The sequence below is a fragment of the Acomys minous genome, assembly GCF_964271855.1.
Source record: "Acomys minous genome assembly, chromosome: 17".
Lineage (NCBI taxonomy): Eukaryota > Metazoa > Chordata > Mammalia > Rodentia > Muridae > Acomys > Acomys minous.
Genome location: NC_140500.1, coordinates 51,148,315 through 51,167,005, shown reverse-complemented (window position 1 = coordinate 51,167,005; position 18,691 = coordinate 51,148,315). Strand labels below are relative to the sequence as shown.

General features: G+C 42.5%; 1 protein-coding gene across 2 annotated transcripts in view; it reads right to left on the bottom strand.

Annotated features, from left to right (window-relative positions):
- The window catches only part of ADAMTS9 (ADAM metallopeptidase with thrombospondin type 1 motif 9), a 166,776-nt gene that overhangs the window by 70,681 nt on the left and 77,404 nt on the right, over positions 1–18,691 (bottom strand). For both annotated transcript variants that reach the window (XM_084766612.1, XM_084766613.1), the window contains exons 26-28: positions 17,021–17,287; positions 13,469–13,630; positions 6,810–6,986 (exon numbers count right to left, since the gene is read on the bottom strand). In XM_084766612.1, coding sequence (XP_084622738.1) covers positions 6,810–6,986; positions 13,469–13,630; positions 17,021–17,287 — 606 coding nt within the window. The remainder of the gene's footprint in view (positions 1–6,809; positions 6,987–13,468; positions 13,631–17,020; positions 17,288–18,691) is intronic.

The following is an 18,691-nucleotide window of genomic DNA, read 5'->3' as shown; positions in this document are numbered from 1 at the left end:
ATAAGTTAATGTCTTTAAACATGTAGCTTCCTGTCCCTTATTTATATTACAGGTGTTTAGGGTAGTATAGGGTTAGAGTCTCAGGCCTGGTCCCTCAGGCCTTACCATTGGGGTGTACAGATCCCCAATTCCTTTTTAGCCCTTAGGGCAGGGGGGTGGGGGGGGCACGACACTTTTGAGACATGGTGTGGCTAATCTGTTTGGGCAGCTCAGGACAAGGTTTGGGATTCTGCTGCCTCAAACAACCTAGGTGCTGGGATTATAGTCCTGCGCCACCAGGTCCAGTTGATGTGTCTAGTGTTGGTCACATGTCACTAGTGAGTTCCACACTGGAAACCACCGGAAGCATAGAGTCTTTCCCTCACCGGAGGAGGATGTGGTCAGGCATAAGTTCTTCCACAGGGAGCCAAGGGAATCAGATCTGGACAGCAATGATGGGCTGGGCTCTGGGCTAAGTTTGTGTGTGTTATCTTCCCTCATGCCAACTGTACACATTTATTTTTGTTGCCAATTTATTATTTCATACGGGTCGGGAAGTTTTGGTTTTAAGGATCTTCAGAACAATCACCCCACTGCGAGGGAACTGCAGAGAAGACAGTGCTCAGCCCACACGCTGCAGATCTTTTATTGGCCTCTATTAAGAAGTAACAAAGGGCAGATGTGACCTTGGAGCACAGCTTCCCCATGGGGTGGGGGTGGGGGGTGCTCTGGGTTCCAGAGAGGAGGAGGCAGCCAGCCAGGTCTCCCCTGATTGTGGGTCTCAAAGCAATCAACCACACTGGGATGTAAAGGGAGTAGATTCTAGGACAGGCCTTTAAAAACAAATGAACCAACCAAAATGTTTAAGTTTCTGTTCCCACAGTGTTGGGCATCTATTTAAAAATGACTGGACAACTTCATATCTAAGAGGCTTGCTAATTTTTCTTTATTGAGTGAACATCATCAGCAACTGTGATGCTGTAGGGTCTAATAGCAATTTGCCCTTTTTTTTTGGTTTTTCGGGACAGGGTCTTTCTGTGTAGCCTTGGCTGTCCTGGACTCACTTTGTAGATCAGGCTGGCCTCGAACTCCCAGCGATCCGCCTGCCTCTGCCTCCCGAGTGCTTGGATTAAAGGCGTGCACCACCACGCCCGGCTCTTGCCCTTTTATATTTAGCTGCTGCAGGAGCTGCCAGCAAAAGGTGTGTGTGGGTCTTTGATAACATGAGTTTGGCTTTCTCCATTTCGAGTTAAAATTTCCCTTTGTCCTTTGTAAAGCACGGCTCTGATTTGCCCCTTGCTGTATCTGTAGTGCCTAATAATGTAGACTCAACCCACGGTAGGCACCTTACAAGCATTTGCTGGGAAATGGATGGCTTTTCTTTGGAAGGGAACAAGGTTAAGTCTTTACATTCTTCTCCAAGCAAACCTTCTGGAAAAGCCTTTGCTAATGTCCAGGATCCCCTCCCAGCCAATTACTCTTGGATGCAACCTCTATTCCCCTTTCCACATTCCAGTTGCCTCAATAGAGAGACAACTCCTGAGCCAGGCAGAGGACATGGTGTCCCCAGAGAGCAGGGCACCCCTTCTACTCCTGTACTCCCTCCCAGATTCACACTTTTTAAACACATAAGAATAGAAATCTGCTAAGCCACCCTGAACTAGCAGTCAAAAGAGGTGATGAAACAGCTGTCCAGACATGGGATGAAATTGCTGCCCAAAGATGTGACGTAGACATACAGTCACCATAAAATATGTACTGTCAGCTGCGTTTTCTTTTTAATAAGTAGCTGCAGACATACGTTCTGATGGCTCTAAACACCCCAGACATGGGTGCTTTATAGAAAGTCTTAATCTATACTGAACTTAGTGAAAATATGATTTCATCTGTCATGGTCTTTTGATTAAGGAAAAAAAAAATGTATCCAGCTCAGGTTGAGGAAGAAGACCAGAAGTTTAAGGCCAACGTAGGCTATAGCAAGATGTTGCCTCAAAACAAACCAATATGAGAATCTTTCCTTTTTAAAAGTGATAGCAATATGTTTAAGATATATGTTCATTTTAGTAAAAATATCATTTAAAAATTCATATTTAATTGCAGTTTTTCGAAGTTGGAGTCTTATATGATCATAGCACTCTGGCCAAAACTGTATCTTTAACATGAAAGAGAGGGTTGTTTGTCAGTGCCTACCTTAAGACAGTTACATGACATTTCTGCAACTGCCAGGTATGAGAATTTGCCAATTGCACCAATAATTTAGGATTTTCTGTTGTTGGACTCATTGCACAATGTCAGGGTCAGCTCAGTGTTGTTCAGGATGATATCTGAATTTTAGGAACCTCCTAACAAAAGTTGCATAATTCATTGACCATAACCTGTTTATGTCACCCAAAATAAGATTAGCAGAGTGGGCACGTATCATGAGAGGTCTTGCCACTGAAGCAGATCACAGCAACATGCAATGGGGTGTCACAGTGGTCCCCTCACGGAACAGCAAGAGGGTTGGCACCAACACAGACATACTCAGTAAGCTTAGCTGTGGTTACCATTAGCCACTGTACAAGGCTGTTTCTGTTACGTTTTCATAAACTTCTAACTCATACAAGGATCTCCACCCCCTAATTTTGGATCTGTTCTGTGTAAGTACCACTATAAACAACAGGGTGAAGTGGAGGATGGAATGAGGCATTATCACCTGCATATATTTTTTTTTTTCGAAAAGGAAGGCTGTCTTGGAACTGCCATAATATTTATTTTTCTTTAATAATAAATCCTTCCTGATGCATATTAAGGTGAACAAATAAAAGAAGTCACAAATGGAAGCCTTCTGCAGTTGTCTGAACTCAGAGACCCTGGTGCAGTCCTGTGTGCACACATTAGTGGTCTGTCTCAGAATCATCTCTCTTTTTTCTATGTTATACCATTGTCTTCAAATTAAGTAAACAGAGCATTTTTATTTTAGAGTTGAAACTCAACAGACCAAGACAACATTGTTAGAAAAGAAAAAGCTACCCAACACAACATGAAGCCTCACAAATGTTTGTTTATAGAACTTGTCATCATTTCTGATTCAGAATTCTTTTAAAGTAACCTTTCAAAGTGCACACTTCAGCCTAGCAGGTGATATGAAGTTTAATATGTGGCTACTCAGAGTTTGGGGGAGGGAGACAGGATAGAGAGAGTTTACAAAATTAAAATATATATGTATATTTTTAATCAAAAGAAACATACATTCATTTCTAATGCATATAGCCTATTTGCCTTCATAGTCGGCTCACACACATTTTTTTAAACATTGCTTATGAAATTAAATAACATGGAAAAATAAATATGCTTTATTATATTAACACATAGAAATCTGTACCACTCAAAATATTCAGAAATACGGAGACGTGGCTGCTTAAAACTAGTTTTAGAAATGTGGTTGTGATATTTATAATCTTTTTTTTTTCTAGTGATGTAAGGAGGTTGTAAAACACTGGTGTCAAACATTTTCTCTTTCTACCTATAGAAACTGCGCACTGTGATATGAAAATGAGGTAGACAGAAATACTTCAGTTTGTCAGGCTGAAACAAAAGCACAGCTCCCTTGCAAGCTCATAAACCCTCATCGTTCGGGTCCACAAGCACGGGTCTCAGAGGCCCAGAGAACACAGCGTTGTCATGGAAATGCCCAAATAAGCAATTTTCTGCAGAGAAGAACCATCTCTAAAAGGATCAGTGAACAGACATTCAGGGCATCGCAGAAAGAAATGTCACCAAACTCTCCTGCGTGTGTGGCATTGACAGTGACATGGCTTTCTTTCTCTAGATGGATTTGCTCAGTCTAGAATGCTCCTGACTTTGAACACATTTCTTGCTTTACCTTGACAGTATAGAGCTCTCTTTTCAATTTGTTCCCTTGGTCACGGGGTAAGTGTATTTACTATCCAATGTGTTTCTAGGGCTGGCTCAATAGTTCAACAGAGCTGAAGAACACTGTTTCACAAACAAAACAATACTAAGAATTTAGGGATATTATTTTTAAAAGACTAGAAAAAATTTTTTTGTAGGATGTTTTTCTCAATCGTGATTTTTTCTTTTTCTTTTTTTTTCTGAGTCAAGAGACTCTATAGCTCTGGCTAGCCTGGAACTTACTATGGCCTCAAGTTAAGAGGTGACACTCCTGACTCTTGGCTCCAGAGTGCTGGATTGCAGGTGTGAGATGCTGCAACCAGTGTTATAACCATGATTCATAGATCGGCAGTGACCTGAGCCAGGGTCATTTGAATCTTAAGTTCAAAGAAGCTTCATTGCAGAGACCCTGAAACTTGTAGCAACAACGATCTGGGGTTTCTTTTTCAAATACTGCTCCCTTCATAGGCAGCGTTGACGTAAGCTGTCTCCACTTGACCTTGGCCTTGTCACACAGCAGTAGTTGCTTTGTGATATGACAGTGTCTATGTGTGGGAGGCCCTGGGAGCAAAAGAAGCCGGCTGGAAGAGTCATTGCCAGCCTGGCCTCTAGTCAGCCTAGGTTGCTTTCTGTTGGAAGTAAGATGTTAGCACCTCAAAAGCACTTCTTTTTCTTTTGTACTCTTGTTAACTTCACCGTAGTTAGAATGGTAAAGCACCATAATTAAGACGTTATGGCTAGAAATAGGAGTCACTGAGGTATGCCAAAATGTAGAATTCCAAAGACATTATACCAAAGCGTCTGTGTAATAAACATAAAATCAAAACCATCAAAGTCCTACATACAGTAAGAGTCTGAATGACAGCTCTCTTGCATGTACATAACATTAACATATTTAAATTGTTATCTACCTAAACAAAATGCTTTTTGATTTAGTCCTTTAAAAAAAAAAATCACAGTTTAAAAGTGGTCTTTTCTGTAAGACAGTAGAATTAAAATCTGTCAAACTAATAATAACTTTATGAGATTACATAGGCAGTAAAGCTAGCTTTAAAATCCATAGTCTGCATGGGCTACAGCACAGAAAATTTACTCTCCTTTCATTCTCTCTTACAGTTTAGAAGACTGTATGCAGCCCCAAGAAAAACATCAATATTAAATATGCTCTTCAGCTCAAGCAATCAGCAACTTACCTTAAAATTTTAAGCTATTAAATTATCAATAAGGGATATACTGAGAGAATGTTCCAGGAAGAAAAGCCAGCATATATATGTATGTACATACATGTACATACACACATACATGTGTTTGTATACATATGTATGCAAACAGACATAGCCTCAGCCCTGTGTTTTATAACTCATCATGAAAATATTTTTTCCATTTTCCTAAACAATTTATTTTAGAAAAATATGGCATGAGCTAAGGGTTAAAATCTGCAAAAGGAAAACATAGATTTCTTTCTTTCTTTTTTTTTTTTTTTTTAATCAAACCACAAGATTGTGTAGTGAGGAGGCTTGTGAGGTTCTCACAGAGGCCTGACCGCTGGCTTGAGACTAGTGACATACTACCTTTGAGAGAAGGGGGCTTGGTGTTGCCTGTACACAGAGTGTGAACATGCCTCAGGCTTGAGAAGAGACCGTTCATAAACAGTAGTGTGTAGCAGTGACAGAGGGAAGCTGGGGCTTTCAAAAGACATCCTGTGTGTCCTAACATTACCTCAAGCCTTCTTCAGAGCATTCATCTGGAAAGGATGCCAGCTTTGTGGACAAGACATCCTTTAAGAGCCATAGATGTGACATGTGATGCTGTAACTTTTCTTAAGCTTCTGGATTAAAATCCCACAGCCAAGCTAAAGAGCACAGTCTGGGCCTCTGCTGCTTCTTCTAGTTCCCTGCTGCACAGTAGGCCTTGTAACTAGGTTACAGAACCAATCCCTGTGGATGCAGCCTCAGATGCTGAGACCCTTGCCTTGAAGGAGCATCAGTGGGTGCCAATCATGCTACTTCAGTTAATCTGCTCTTCACCTGGCACTGGGAATGACTCAGACCTTCCTAGGACCAGACTGAATTTAAAAAAGGGCTTCTGGGAATGACTTCATATAGTGACTGATTTCAGCTTCACTGCAATTAGTGTGCTTATAGGACTATTTACTGTACTCAGAGACATCAGACCTACTGGCTCCATAGTTTTTGTCACAGCTTAGCCAAGGTATTGTGTTGACACAGTAAATCCCTCTGTTTGCTAAGAACTGCTCCAGAAGTCTGTAGAGTATTTGTAAACCTGCCTCACCATGTCAGCCGCTGGCTAAGGAAAACTAGGAGCAAAGTGAAAACTGGTCTCAGTTGGACTTCCTGTCTGGAAGCAGGGAAGAGAGTCCAGAAGGAAGGTATTGGGCCACTGATTACACAGCTGGTCACCTGTACTTCCCAAATGACTAGTCTATTGGTGGGTATAGACTTTATGTTGATTGTGCTAAGGTATATCCAAGTCTCATCGAAGCAAATGATAGCTATTGAAAAACAAAAAACAAAAAAAAAAAAAACCAAACCATTGCATTGGCTTCAATTAGCAGGGACCTTGCTCCAACAGTCAGAGACACAACAGCTTAGAAAGCACAGATCAGCTACTACGGAGCTGTCTCTCTAAATCATTATCGATGTACATGCAATACACACAATTGTTCTAGGCAAAGGGATCTACTTCTTGGCACCATTCCTGCATGAGGTATATGTTTTCTATGAAGTCACTTTGGCAGTATTATACAGTGTTAGTTCTACTGTGCTATAATAGGGAGGAAGTAGTAGGGTGCTCATAGCACAGTATCTATGGTGCTCTCATGGGCGTGACAGTTCTTGGCTATGACAGCATGCCCCAGAGTACTCCTAACAATTGTCTCAGAGTTTGGGAGCAAACATGAAGCATTAGTGTCGTACCGAGCTCCAAGGGCCAGTACTCCATGCAGCATCTTGTGGGCAAGCTTGTGTGTTGCACTGCTCACGGTCTGGAGGTTTGTCGAGAACTTCACAGCTCAAGTCTGGGAACCGGTCACCGTTAGCCCGCTGACAGACCACCAGTCTTGTCCGCATGCCTCCACCACACGGCTTGGTACACTGGAAGAGGGGCAGGAGCAAAGAACACTACAGTCATTTTTGTGTGAACAGCACCTGACAGATTCAATTTCGCCACAGGAGGCTTTTTCTTGGCTACGCTTTACTGTAATGTTGGAGCAGCTCAAGGCTGACAGACAGAGCCAAGGCAAATTGCCAACAATGATACAGCCAACTGACCATGGCTCCTCCTTTGAGCACTAGCTACTCCTCAGTGAGGGTTTCTTTCCCTCTGGGTAAGAACTTATATATAGCTCACCCCATCAGGTTGAGAGCACAACTACTTGCTTCATATATAAAATGAAGGTTGAGATGTTAATTTAATCCATCTCAATCCATTAACCAGTAGCTAAAATTCTTTGAGGTATATAAAACTCAGTAAATAAATAACCAGGAACTATTCAATATGAAATAAAAGAGACTCAGCCAGTCTTATTTTATTTGAAGGTCATTGATCTTCTTCTTCTTCTTCTTCTTCTTCTTCTTCTTCTTCTTCTTCTTCTTCTTCTTCTTCTTCTTCTTCTTCTTCCTCCTCCTCCTCCTCCTCCTCCTCCTCCTCCTCCTCCTCCTCTTCCTCCTCCTCCTCCTCCTTCTCCTCTTCCTCCTCCTCCTCTTCTTCTCCTTCTTCCTCTTCTTCTTCTCCTCCTCCTTCTCCTTTTTGTTTGTTTGCTTGCTTTTGTTTTGAGACAAAGTTTCACTGTGCAGTCTAGGCTGGTCTGGCACTCACTGTAATCCTAACTGGCCTCATGCCTCAGCCTTCTGGGTGTTGAGATTATAGACATGAGCTACCAGGCTGAACTTCACATTTTATTTTTAAATGTTGCTAGGGATTTAATCCAAGAACTGAGTCTTGCACAAACCCATAGGTTCCAACTTCTATGAAGCTGTCATGGATGGACCTTTGGTGATCCTCTTTTTTCCAGTTATGATGTTCCACTGTTTAAGTCTATCGTCAAACCTTTGGACAAGTATAATATCTCCCTGGGAAGAATAAACAGCATGGCGGGAATGAATGCTAGCTAAAGTTCTCAGTCCTGGCAGGATTCACTTTTGGGAGACAGGAACAAGTTGTATTTCTTGGACAGCACAGCTGTACTCACATCCAGGAACACAGACATTCAGTTTCCCCCGCTGTGTCAAGGCCAGCTCTCCCACAACATTTGGAAGGGCCGGTCCATGATAACCAAAGCATCCCAGCAAAGGCGTGCACTCCCCTGGCTTGGATCCAACTACAGAAGCTTAATTATGGATCCCACAGGACAGAACTGCACAGTGCTGGGAAGACTCACATCGCAGGAGTCTCAAAGCCTCTCCTCCCCTCCCTCCCTCTCTTAGCAGCACTGCCCAGAATGACGTCAGTGAAAGTCAACAGAACTCCCTGGCACAAGTGCCTGTGACTTCTAGGTTATGTGTACGAAACAATGGGACATAAGATTTTGGGCTAATGGGCCCATCGTCTCTTATGTCTTTTTTCTTCCTCTTAGTGCTGGGGTGCTCCCAGGTGCTAATTTTTAGGCTTTATTTGGTAAAAAAAAAAAAAAAAAAAAAAAAAAAAAGTAAAGAAAGGACAACTCAGTGCGCTTTAAGTATGTGCTTTTCTTAAAGATTCAGCTATAGAGAGATATTTTCATTAACATAAATATGCACGAAAAGTCATGCTATAATGGGTAACAGGAGTGCAAAACTCCCAACACTACTACCACTAATGCATATCATTCTTACTACTAATAAAGTAAGTTTGTTTCATTATTACAGTCTCACTTGATTCATTGAAGGCTACATGTTAGGCATGTAATAGTTGCACTCTCATATAACAGTCATAAATGCTATTCAGGTGGTACTATTACTAATCCAGTTTATGGATAATGATATGAAAACGGGTGTAAGTTATGTTACTTATTAAGATCATAAAACTGACAAGCGTTATACCCAGGGCCAGGTCAGATCTTGCACATCCTGAACCAAGGTCCAGTGGGGTGAGACTGTCTGATCCTTCCCTCCGTGAGCTCCCCTCAACTTCCCAGATATAGCCGAAGTTCCACATCCAGTCCAGTCTGGCACTCCAGCTTGCATGGGCTTTAAACTCCCATACAGAGAAGAAGATCATGGGCACACTGCCAGTCACAGTAGCCTCAAAGAAAATAAGATTTCTAGGAATAGACTTAATCAAAGACGTAAAGGACCTCTACAATGACAACTTTAAATTGCTGAAGGAAAAGATAGACACTAGACCATCACTGCGTTCATGGATTGATAGAATTAGTACTGTAAAAATGACCATTCTGTCAAAAGTTATTTACAGACTCAGTGCAATCCCAATCAAATCAAATCACCATCTCATTCTTCACAGAAATTAAAAAAAAAATCATGCATTACCCAAAAAGGCTCTGGATATTAAAAACAGTCCTGAGCAAAAGAGCAGTGCTGGGGACACTGTCATTTAAGCCTCAAGATATATTACAGAGCTTTGGAAACCAAAGCAATATGATATTGCCTTAGGTAGGTTTTTCTATTGCTGTGATACACACCGTGACTGAAAGCAACAAGGCCTATGTTCGTCTTATACTTCCAGGTAACAGCTCATCACTAAGGAATGCCAGGATGGGAAAATCAAGGAGGGCAGGAACCTAGAGGCAGGAACTGAGGAGAAGCCATGGCTTGCTCTCAATGGCTTACTCAAGTTGCTTTCTTATAGCCCAGGACCACCTGCCCAGGAATGACAACACTTATAGTGTGGTCTGGGCCCTCTGACATCAATTACCAATTAAGAAAATGCACCACACACTTTCTTAGAGGCCAGTCTTTTTAAGGCACATTTTCAGTTATGGCTTTCTTTTCTCAGATAACTCTAGCTTGGGTCAAGTGGCAAGACAAGTCAGCGAAGACAGAGTGCTGATTCAAAACAGACATATAGACTAATGGAACAAAACTGAACCTCCAAATATGAGTACACTATATTACAGTAATCTAATACTTGACCGAATATATATATATATAAGAAAAGGAAACATCTTAAACAAATGGTGCTGGGGAAACTAAAGTGTCCCTATAAAGAGAAATGACACTAGACCCATATCTATCATCTTGCACAAAAACTAACTCCAAATGGATCAAAGAACAAAATGTGAAACCTAAAACATGGAAATGACTAGAAGGAACATAGGCAATAGGTATAGGATATAGGCAAAGAGAAAGACTTTCTGAATAGGACCCAATTTGCCCAGGAATGAGGACAACCCCTGGCAAGTGAAACCTCACAAAACTAAAGAGCTTCTGCACAGCCAAGGTAACAACCAGTGAAGTGAAGAGGAATCCCACAAAGCGGGGAAGCATCTTTGCCAGCTGGACACTGGCAAAGAATTAATATCCATAGTCCATAAAGAACTCAGAGTACAAAGAAGACTTAAAGTTAAAAGGCCCATTTAAAAAACTAGGTTTGGGATCTCAATGGAGAGTTCGTTAGGTTTTTGCTTTGTTTAGAAAAAAAAAAAAAGATATGGCTAAGAAATATCTCAAAAAGTGTTCATCATCCATAGCAATTAGATGAATAAAAGTCAAAATAATGTTGAGATTTTATTTTACCCCAATCAGAATGGCAAAGACCAATAAAACAACTGACAACAAATGCTGGAGGGTATTTGAGGGGGTGAGAACCCTCACTCTCTGTTGGGGGGACTGCAAACTGGTCCAGCTGCTACAGGATCAGCATGGGAAGTCCTCACCGAGCTAAGAGTGAGTCTGTCACATGACCCAGCTACACCACCCCTTGGCATATGCCTGGACATCCTACTCCACAGATACCTGTTCAGCCATGATCACTGTAGCTTTATTCACAATAGCTAGGAAGTGGAAACAACCTAAGTGTCCTTCAACTGACGATAGATAATGGAAAGGTGGTCCATACACACTATGGGACATCACTCAGCTGTAAAGGGAAATGAAACCCTGAAATTCTCAGATCAATAATATGGATTACATTGAATATGTTAACCCAGACCTAGAGAGATAAATGTCACTTGCTCTCTCTCTCTGTCTCTCTGTCTCTGTCTCTGTCTGTCTGTCTGTCTGTCTGTCTGTCTCTCATTTGAATTTCCTAAAAGGGACCATGGAGTACATGGAACAATAGAGGGGGGGGCTCTTTAATTAGGAAGAGGAGAGGAAGATAAAGTAGTAGTGGAGAGGAGGGTAAGATAGTAGGAAAGATGTCCAGAAAAGTCATAAGTTACCATAGTACTATCTATCTACCTAATATTACATATAATATGGACAAGTCTGCACGCACGCACACACACACACACACACACACACACACACACACACACACACACACACACTTACATGTATTGCCTAGGCTGAGGATGCTAACAGAACCTTAACACCAGACTGAGAACTCTTCTTTTGAGTTGTTGGTCAGTGTTGTTTAAAAGATTCCCCAAGCACAGGCTACTGCTGTTGCCCTTGATTGCCTCCCAGAGATGGAAGGTAAGTTTCTGTGGCTGAAAACATCATGTATTTCAGGCACAGGATGCAGAGTATCCAAGTAGGTTCTGACGTCAAAGCCTCTTCTCTGAGAACTACTGGTGCCACCAAAGCTTCCAAGTAACCAATAGTCCTACTCAGCTACGACATTCAGCATGGCAATATTGCTGGGGATGCAATAGTGACATGCATCCCTTGGTGGCAACCAATAGCTCTCTAATTGGACTTAAGGTCTGTTCAACAAGAAGAAAATCATGCATGGTACTGGAAATAGCCAACCTCCTGACACTAATGAATTTGTGATCTTGGAGGGGAACCTACAACCATCACTTTACTAAAACTGCACAATTCCTAACGTCATTCTAAATACTTGTCCTTATACCCAGCATCAAAGAAACATCTCTTTGTAACCACTACAGAAAACCACAACCAATCAAAATGCAGAGAACAAGTGGCCATGTGGTGTCCAGCCTCAACTGACTCAGCTATAATCCAACTCATGCCCCTAAGGCTCAGGGGTCAGAGTAGAGGATTGTGACCGTAGCGGCTAGAAGAACTGGCTGTTTGCTGTGAGATTTCATCTCTTAGAAATGTCAGGGAAGCTACACTTATGAAGTCTCATTAACATGGCTGCATAAACAAGACCCAAACAAGGATGACACCAGTAGACATTCTAACATGGAAGGGGAAATGTCATTGGACCCCCAAACCTGGACAGAGAATTATAGACAACTAGTGGATGTTGAGAGTGAGAGAAACAGTCTCTCAACAGTGAAGAGCACCCAACTGGTTATCCAATAGCGATTGGCCATCCCTGAAATCATATACACACATTATATGTATTGATAATATATATATATATATACATACATACATATTATATATATGTGTATACACACACACACATACACACACACACACACACACACACACACACACACACACACAAAGAAACAGAGACCATGAACTTGAGAGAGAACAAGGTGTGTGCATGGGAAGGGCAGGAGTGAAAAGGAAAGGAAAGTGAAAAAATACTTTATATCTTAATTTAAAAAAAAAATCAAGCTGGGCGTAGTGGCGCATGCCTTTAATCCCAGCACTCGGGAGGCAGAGGCAGGTGGATCACTGTGAGTTTGAGGCCAGCCTGGTCTAAAAAGTGACTCCAGGACAGCCAAGACCACACAGAGAAACCCTGTCTTGAAAAACAAAACAAAACAATAATAAAAAAAAGTAAATCATAGACAAGAAATGGATCTGTTTTTTTTAATGCACTCCAAACACCATGTTATCCTTTATCAGGCGTAGTGGGCAATTCCACAAAGATAACACTCAAAGAGATCATTATTGGAGAATGAATATTCAGATCATCATTCACTTAGTGTCACCTGTGAGAGGAGTAACACCCTTTTGGGTTTTGTAAAGAATTTGAAATATTGGATGGTGCTCTGCCATGGGAGGGAGTGCACCCCAAACTATAGCAGAAATGGAAAGACTCCCACGGGCACTTCTACATATATGCACTCATTTCTTAATCATCAGGTTAACTAATAACTTAGACTCAGGTTTATGTGTCATCTTTCCTCATTCCCACCCTTATATATTCAAGCTTTCTCTTGTAATAATAAGTGCATTTAAAAAGCATGATAGGGGGCTGGAAATACGGCTCAAGGGTTAAGAGTGGCTAACTGGCTGTTCTTCCAGAGGACCCGGGTTCAATTCCCAGCACCCACATGGCAGCTCACAACTATCTGTAATTCCTCTTCCGGGGAGCCTGACGTCCACACACACACACACACACACACACATACATGCAGTCACAACACCAATGTACATAAAATAAAATAAAATAAGATAAAATAAAATAAAGCATGACAGAACCAACGGAAATCTCCTAGGGAATCCCAGATCTAGAAGCTTCTCCTACATCTAATTCTGAAAAATGAAATATTAAATAAACAATAGTATCCAGTTACCAAAGTACAGACAGACAAATGGTTTGCTCTTACCTCTCCCCAGCTCCCGTAAGCCCATTGGGGACAGGGGCCGGATTCACAGGCTCTTTGCTCATCAGGTTTGATTCTCTCTACACAGTCGTTGGCAGTGTATCCGTTTTCATCCTGACACACCACAACTCGCCTCTGGGACCCTCCAGCGCAGGTACTAGAACACTAAGCACACACAGCAACACATTTATCCTCGGCACCACCTGCCTTCTACCCACACACAAACCAGCTGGACAGAGACCACTTTCAAGTCTCATACAGAGTGGAGAATGGTAGTAGAACTGGGTTCTTCCCCGAGGTGGCGCTGTTCGCTTTGTTCACATGAGCAAATGCCTGGGCAGTAGAAAGGGACCTCTCTTCACGTTCTCCAGGCCATTGGTGCTTGTTGAGCACCTGCCCCGCCCCCTCCCTCCCCTCCCCCCAGCCCTCGGCCCGTGAGTCATAAAGTTTAGAGTTCTCTATGCAGCCCTGTTCATTGTCTACCTGTGTCCTGTCCTCATTTCTGAGAGGGACAGACATGTCAAGGGATGCCACAGTTTGTGGACATTTTTTTTTCAAAATGTCAATGCTCCTTTAGAACCAATGTCTGAGTCTCTTACAACACAGAGGTTCACTCATACTTAATAAATTACCAGTTGTGGAGACTGAACTTCCATGTGAACTCATTCAGTGACGCCATACTGTACCCCAGAATGTCATTTAGACATTACTTCCAATATTAGGTGAGTATCGCCTCCCCCATAAGAACCTATACTTCTGTGGCTGATGATAGTAAAGCGTGTTTCTTTGCTTTTCACTTCCTCAATGAACGCAATTGAATTCCATCTCGACAAATCTCCCTTCGGTCCGTTTCAGTGGAATGTTCTTGAATGGTTGTTGTTTGCACTTCGGTTGGTTTCCCACACACACTTCTCATAGCTCTCCTGTGAATCTACAGTTGGAGTGTTTCTCTTTCCAGAAATTCCTTACCTTTTTAACCTAGTGCATTTCCTAGCACCCTTCACTATGAGCCTTGTCGTAAAACTGGCATGCTTATTAGACTCATTGAGGCTTCGAAGCAATGCAGTCTTCTTTCACTAACAAGCTGAGTGGCTTAGTTTTAGTTCCAATTTTCTGAGAAAGTTTTTCACTATGTAGCATAGGCTAGCCTCAGAACCATGTGGGATTCTCCTGTCTTAGTTTCCAGAGTGCTGAGATTGCAGGCGCGAGACCACCAAATCCATCCCACTTACTGGGTCTCAAAGCCAGGGTCATTTAAAAATACCGTGCTTTAGCCAGCCTTCACCAACCATATCAAGATGTGAAGGGAAAAAATGTTGCTGAGTACATTTGACTAGAGTTTAGTTTTTGTGATAGGAAATAACAGCTTCTCACCTATCTTGGTCAAGTTATAAGTGATTTTAAAAATGTATAAGATGGCTATATGGCTCAGTAGGAAAAGACTCCTGCCTCTAAAGCTGATGCCCTTAGTTTGATTTCTAGCACTCATATGGCGGAAAGATAAAACTGTGAGTTGTTCTTTGATCTCCTCTCATGTGTGCAAAAAAATAAATAAGCATTTAAGAAAAAGGGTAAAAAAAAAAAAATTACACCCTATGCAGAACTTCCACTTTTCAATCACAGAGTGGGGCAATAGGTCTATTGGTAGCATTTGAGAATTATTTAAGTGTGTTTTGTCTTACAAAATTTTACTTTCTTTCCTCTGAAGTTTCTGCTACACTTACTCTAAGCCTGAAATACTGGTTTTTCATTGGTCTGTTTGTTTAGTTTCGCACTAATGTATAAAGACACAGAGAACAGTTATCTTAGTTAGCTTTGAGGAGCAGAATTTAAAACACTAGGAAAGATCATTCCTTTTTCGTGTCACCTATGAGCTTTGTTACCCTAATGTAAGGAGCACTCAGTGTTACAAGCTGTGCTCACACAGTTGTCCTATTAAATGCTTGTAACACTGAACTGAGTGCACTCCCCACGGAGAGTAGACATGACAACATGAGGCCAAAAAAAAAAAAAAGTAAAAAAAGTAAAAATGAAATGCACTGTCTAGCTGAAGTCTCACTTAGGAAAAGAGAGAAATAAAAACAGACACAAAAGAAAACAAAGGCATCATAAGGACAATACTATTCTTTCCTTATCTAATCTTCCTAGACTCCTAGACTTGGGGACTCTATCTCCTCGGGGCAGAATCATTTAACCTGAGACAGATACATCTTTCCTAAAAGTGGATTCAAATGAAAATAGTAGTAAGCCACAAAACATAACAAAACCCCCACTCCAACCAAACATCATCAACAATAAAAAACATGTCATGGTATCATCAAAATATACATGGTGACTTTTTTTTTTTTTCCAAGCAGGAAAACCCAGGTCATACTCAGTGATTACTTTCCCTGATCACTCTTCAGTTTTTCCAGAATTGAAACCTTTCCAAAGTAGGGGAGGGAGACTTGCAGAAAACAGGAGAGGAGGAGAGCGCCAGGTGAAGGTGCTAGATCAGGAAGCCAGCAGCCACGCTGAGGGGTCTAAGCACACAACCCAATCAGCACTCCCAGGCCAATATTGCCACTGCATTTACACTCACTGTGGGAGAGCGGCAGACTTCTAATTCCTTTCAGCCCAGAAATAGTTGAACACAATCAGCAGTACTAGAAGGAAGCTAAAAGTAAGGAACTAACAAACTCCAGCATACACACTCTGATTACTTGGCCACCGGAGTTCCTTGTCACCCTTTCCCTTCGGAATGCCATTAGATGTTTCCGTATTCTACAACATTATTTTTGTTTAAAATCAGCCAGCATAACAGTTTAAAATGTGCAAATGCGCTTTCTTTTCTTCTGACATTAAGTATTTTCCAAGGCCTTAGAGGCTGGAGGGACAGTAGTAGGGGCCATGATAACCATGATAACATAGCTCAGTAGTTGCAGGGTGGAGGGGGTGGGGGTGGGGCTTCATCGGGAAGCAAGAGGGGGCGGGACAAGGCACTTTACATAATCATCTCATTTAACTACAGAAAGGACTTAACATTGTCATCCTTTTACAGATGGGGAAATTGAGGTTTACCAAGGAAAGGACACCTGCCTCCACTAAGAACTCCCTTCCGGGTCTGAGAGATAGCTCGTCCAGGTCTACATGCTTTCTGCCAAGTCTGATAACCTGACTTCAGCCCTTGGGCCCACACAGTGGGAGGAGCGAGTCAACTCCAGCCATCCAGTGTCTGATTTTTCACAACCAAGCAATGGTAAGCATACACATGCACAAATGAAGAAGCAGTAAAACAGAAAAAGAACTTCTCTTCAGGAATGTCTCTCTGCCTTCTCTCTTCCAGGTATACTCTGCCTGCCCCCCCCTCCCGACCTCAGGGTTCAACCATGAAGTCTAGTCACCCAGGAGTGACACCCCCCCCCTCCAACTACTCAGGTACAAAGGGGCAGTTCACCCAACTTGAATGCGAATGTGTGTCAATAATCTTTCAAAGGAAGAATGCCTCAGAAACAATTCTAGTCTGCGTTCCTCCAGACACCACTTAAGCAAGAGAGAAGCAATGTGGGTACTCACGGCTCCCCAGGGGCCAGTCCTCCACTGGTTTCCTCCAAGCACATGAGTGCGGCTAGGGCTGTCACTCCTGGGACGGAGGGCCTCGGTTTGAAATGGGTGAACAAAGCCAGTGTTTGGGGTCCACTGAGGGCATGGTGACATGGAACAGTCCTGGTCAGTTTCCGGGATATAATCTGGGTCACACTCACTCCCATCAATCACTTGGTCGCTGTAGTTGACACACACCACTTGCCGGGTTGCCTTACCTTGCCCACAGGTCACGGAGCACTATGTTGAGTAACCAGAAAGAAAGATCTTTGTCACTTGTGAGTCAGAGTTACGTTCCTGAATCTGTGCTTCTTCAAGTGGCTGGTGCCCAGCTAAAGTCTTAGAGCCAGCCTTGGCAGCTTCGTTTCCCATCCAATAGACCTTTCATCAAGAAATGCTGTCAACTTAGTATTCAAACACCACAACCAGATCCAGACACTTCTGTTCCAACCCTCACCTCTTTTGTCCAAGAAAAGCATGGCTTTCCCTTGCCAGGATTAATGTAATAGCTATCAGTTGGAGTCTTCTGCTTAGGAACGTAGGTGTTGTTTATCACTGACAAAAGGTCACCTATTATGACTGAACTCATGCACCCATCTGGTGACTTCCCAGTTCACTTAAAACATCCAAACACCTTGCTGCTTTGCTAGGCCTCTGATTCTTCATGTACTGCACTTGAAGCTTCTTGAGCAAGCCAAGAACCTCTCATGTCAGGGGCATCCTGGGTTTGGTTGTACCTGTGGCACCTCACAGACAGCTTTGTGCTTTTCTGCCTTACTGCATGCATAATAGTGAGATTATTTGTCGTTTGTTGGGTACCGATTTTCTGCTAAGCATTCAGTGTATATGATCTCCATCGTACCAACAATGTCGTAAAATAGGTACTCATTCTGGTTGTATTTTTAAAATTAATTTTATTTTCTTATTCAAGTGTGTGTGTGTGTGTGTGTGTGTGTGTGTGTGCGTGCATGTGGGGTGTGTTGTTCCTCTAAAGTTCCTTGTCTCACGCCATTGGGACAGCATCTCACTGAACCAGAAGCTCTCAATTTTCAGCTAGCCTGGCCAGTCATCAAGCTCTGGGGATCCAGTGAAATCTGTTTATCTCAGGTCCCTAGCGCTGAGTTACCAGCAGGCCCACCATGCCCAGGAATTTAAAGTCAGGTCCTCATGCTGGCACGGAGAGTGTTGTTACCCACTGAACCATATCCTTGGCCCCTTCTTCTTTTAAGAGCAGAGGGAAAGATGTGGCTCAAACACTTTAAATTGCTCAAAATCAGGCAGCCAGCAAATGGTTAGGCCTGAATCTCTTCGTAGCCCTGTGACTCCAAGTCTCATACACTTATTTTGAAATTTCCTGCAATGCTAATCTTACTTTTCCACAGCCTCCCTGATCACCTAACCTAAGCTACTTCATGGATCCTGGGAGTGTTGAAGGGCTGATAACCAAGGTTGTCTGAAGAAAAGGTTCATCTGCTTTTATGAAAGCGCACACAGTTGGTGCTTGAGTTTCTAGAAGACCGGGCTCACGGCATTGTGAGAAGGTCCCCGTGGCACTCCTGGAAGGGAACCGCGGGACACACCTGCCTTTGAGGGATCACAAGATACATGAACAATCAGACTCAAAGTTAGGGAACCCCCTGCCCT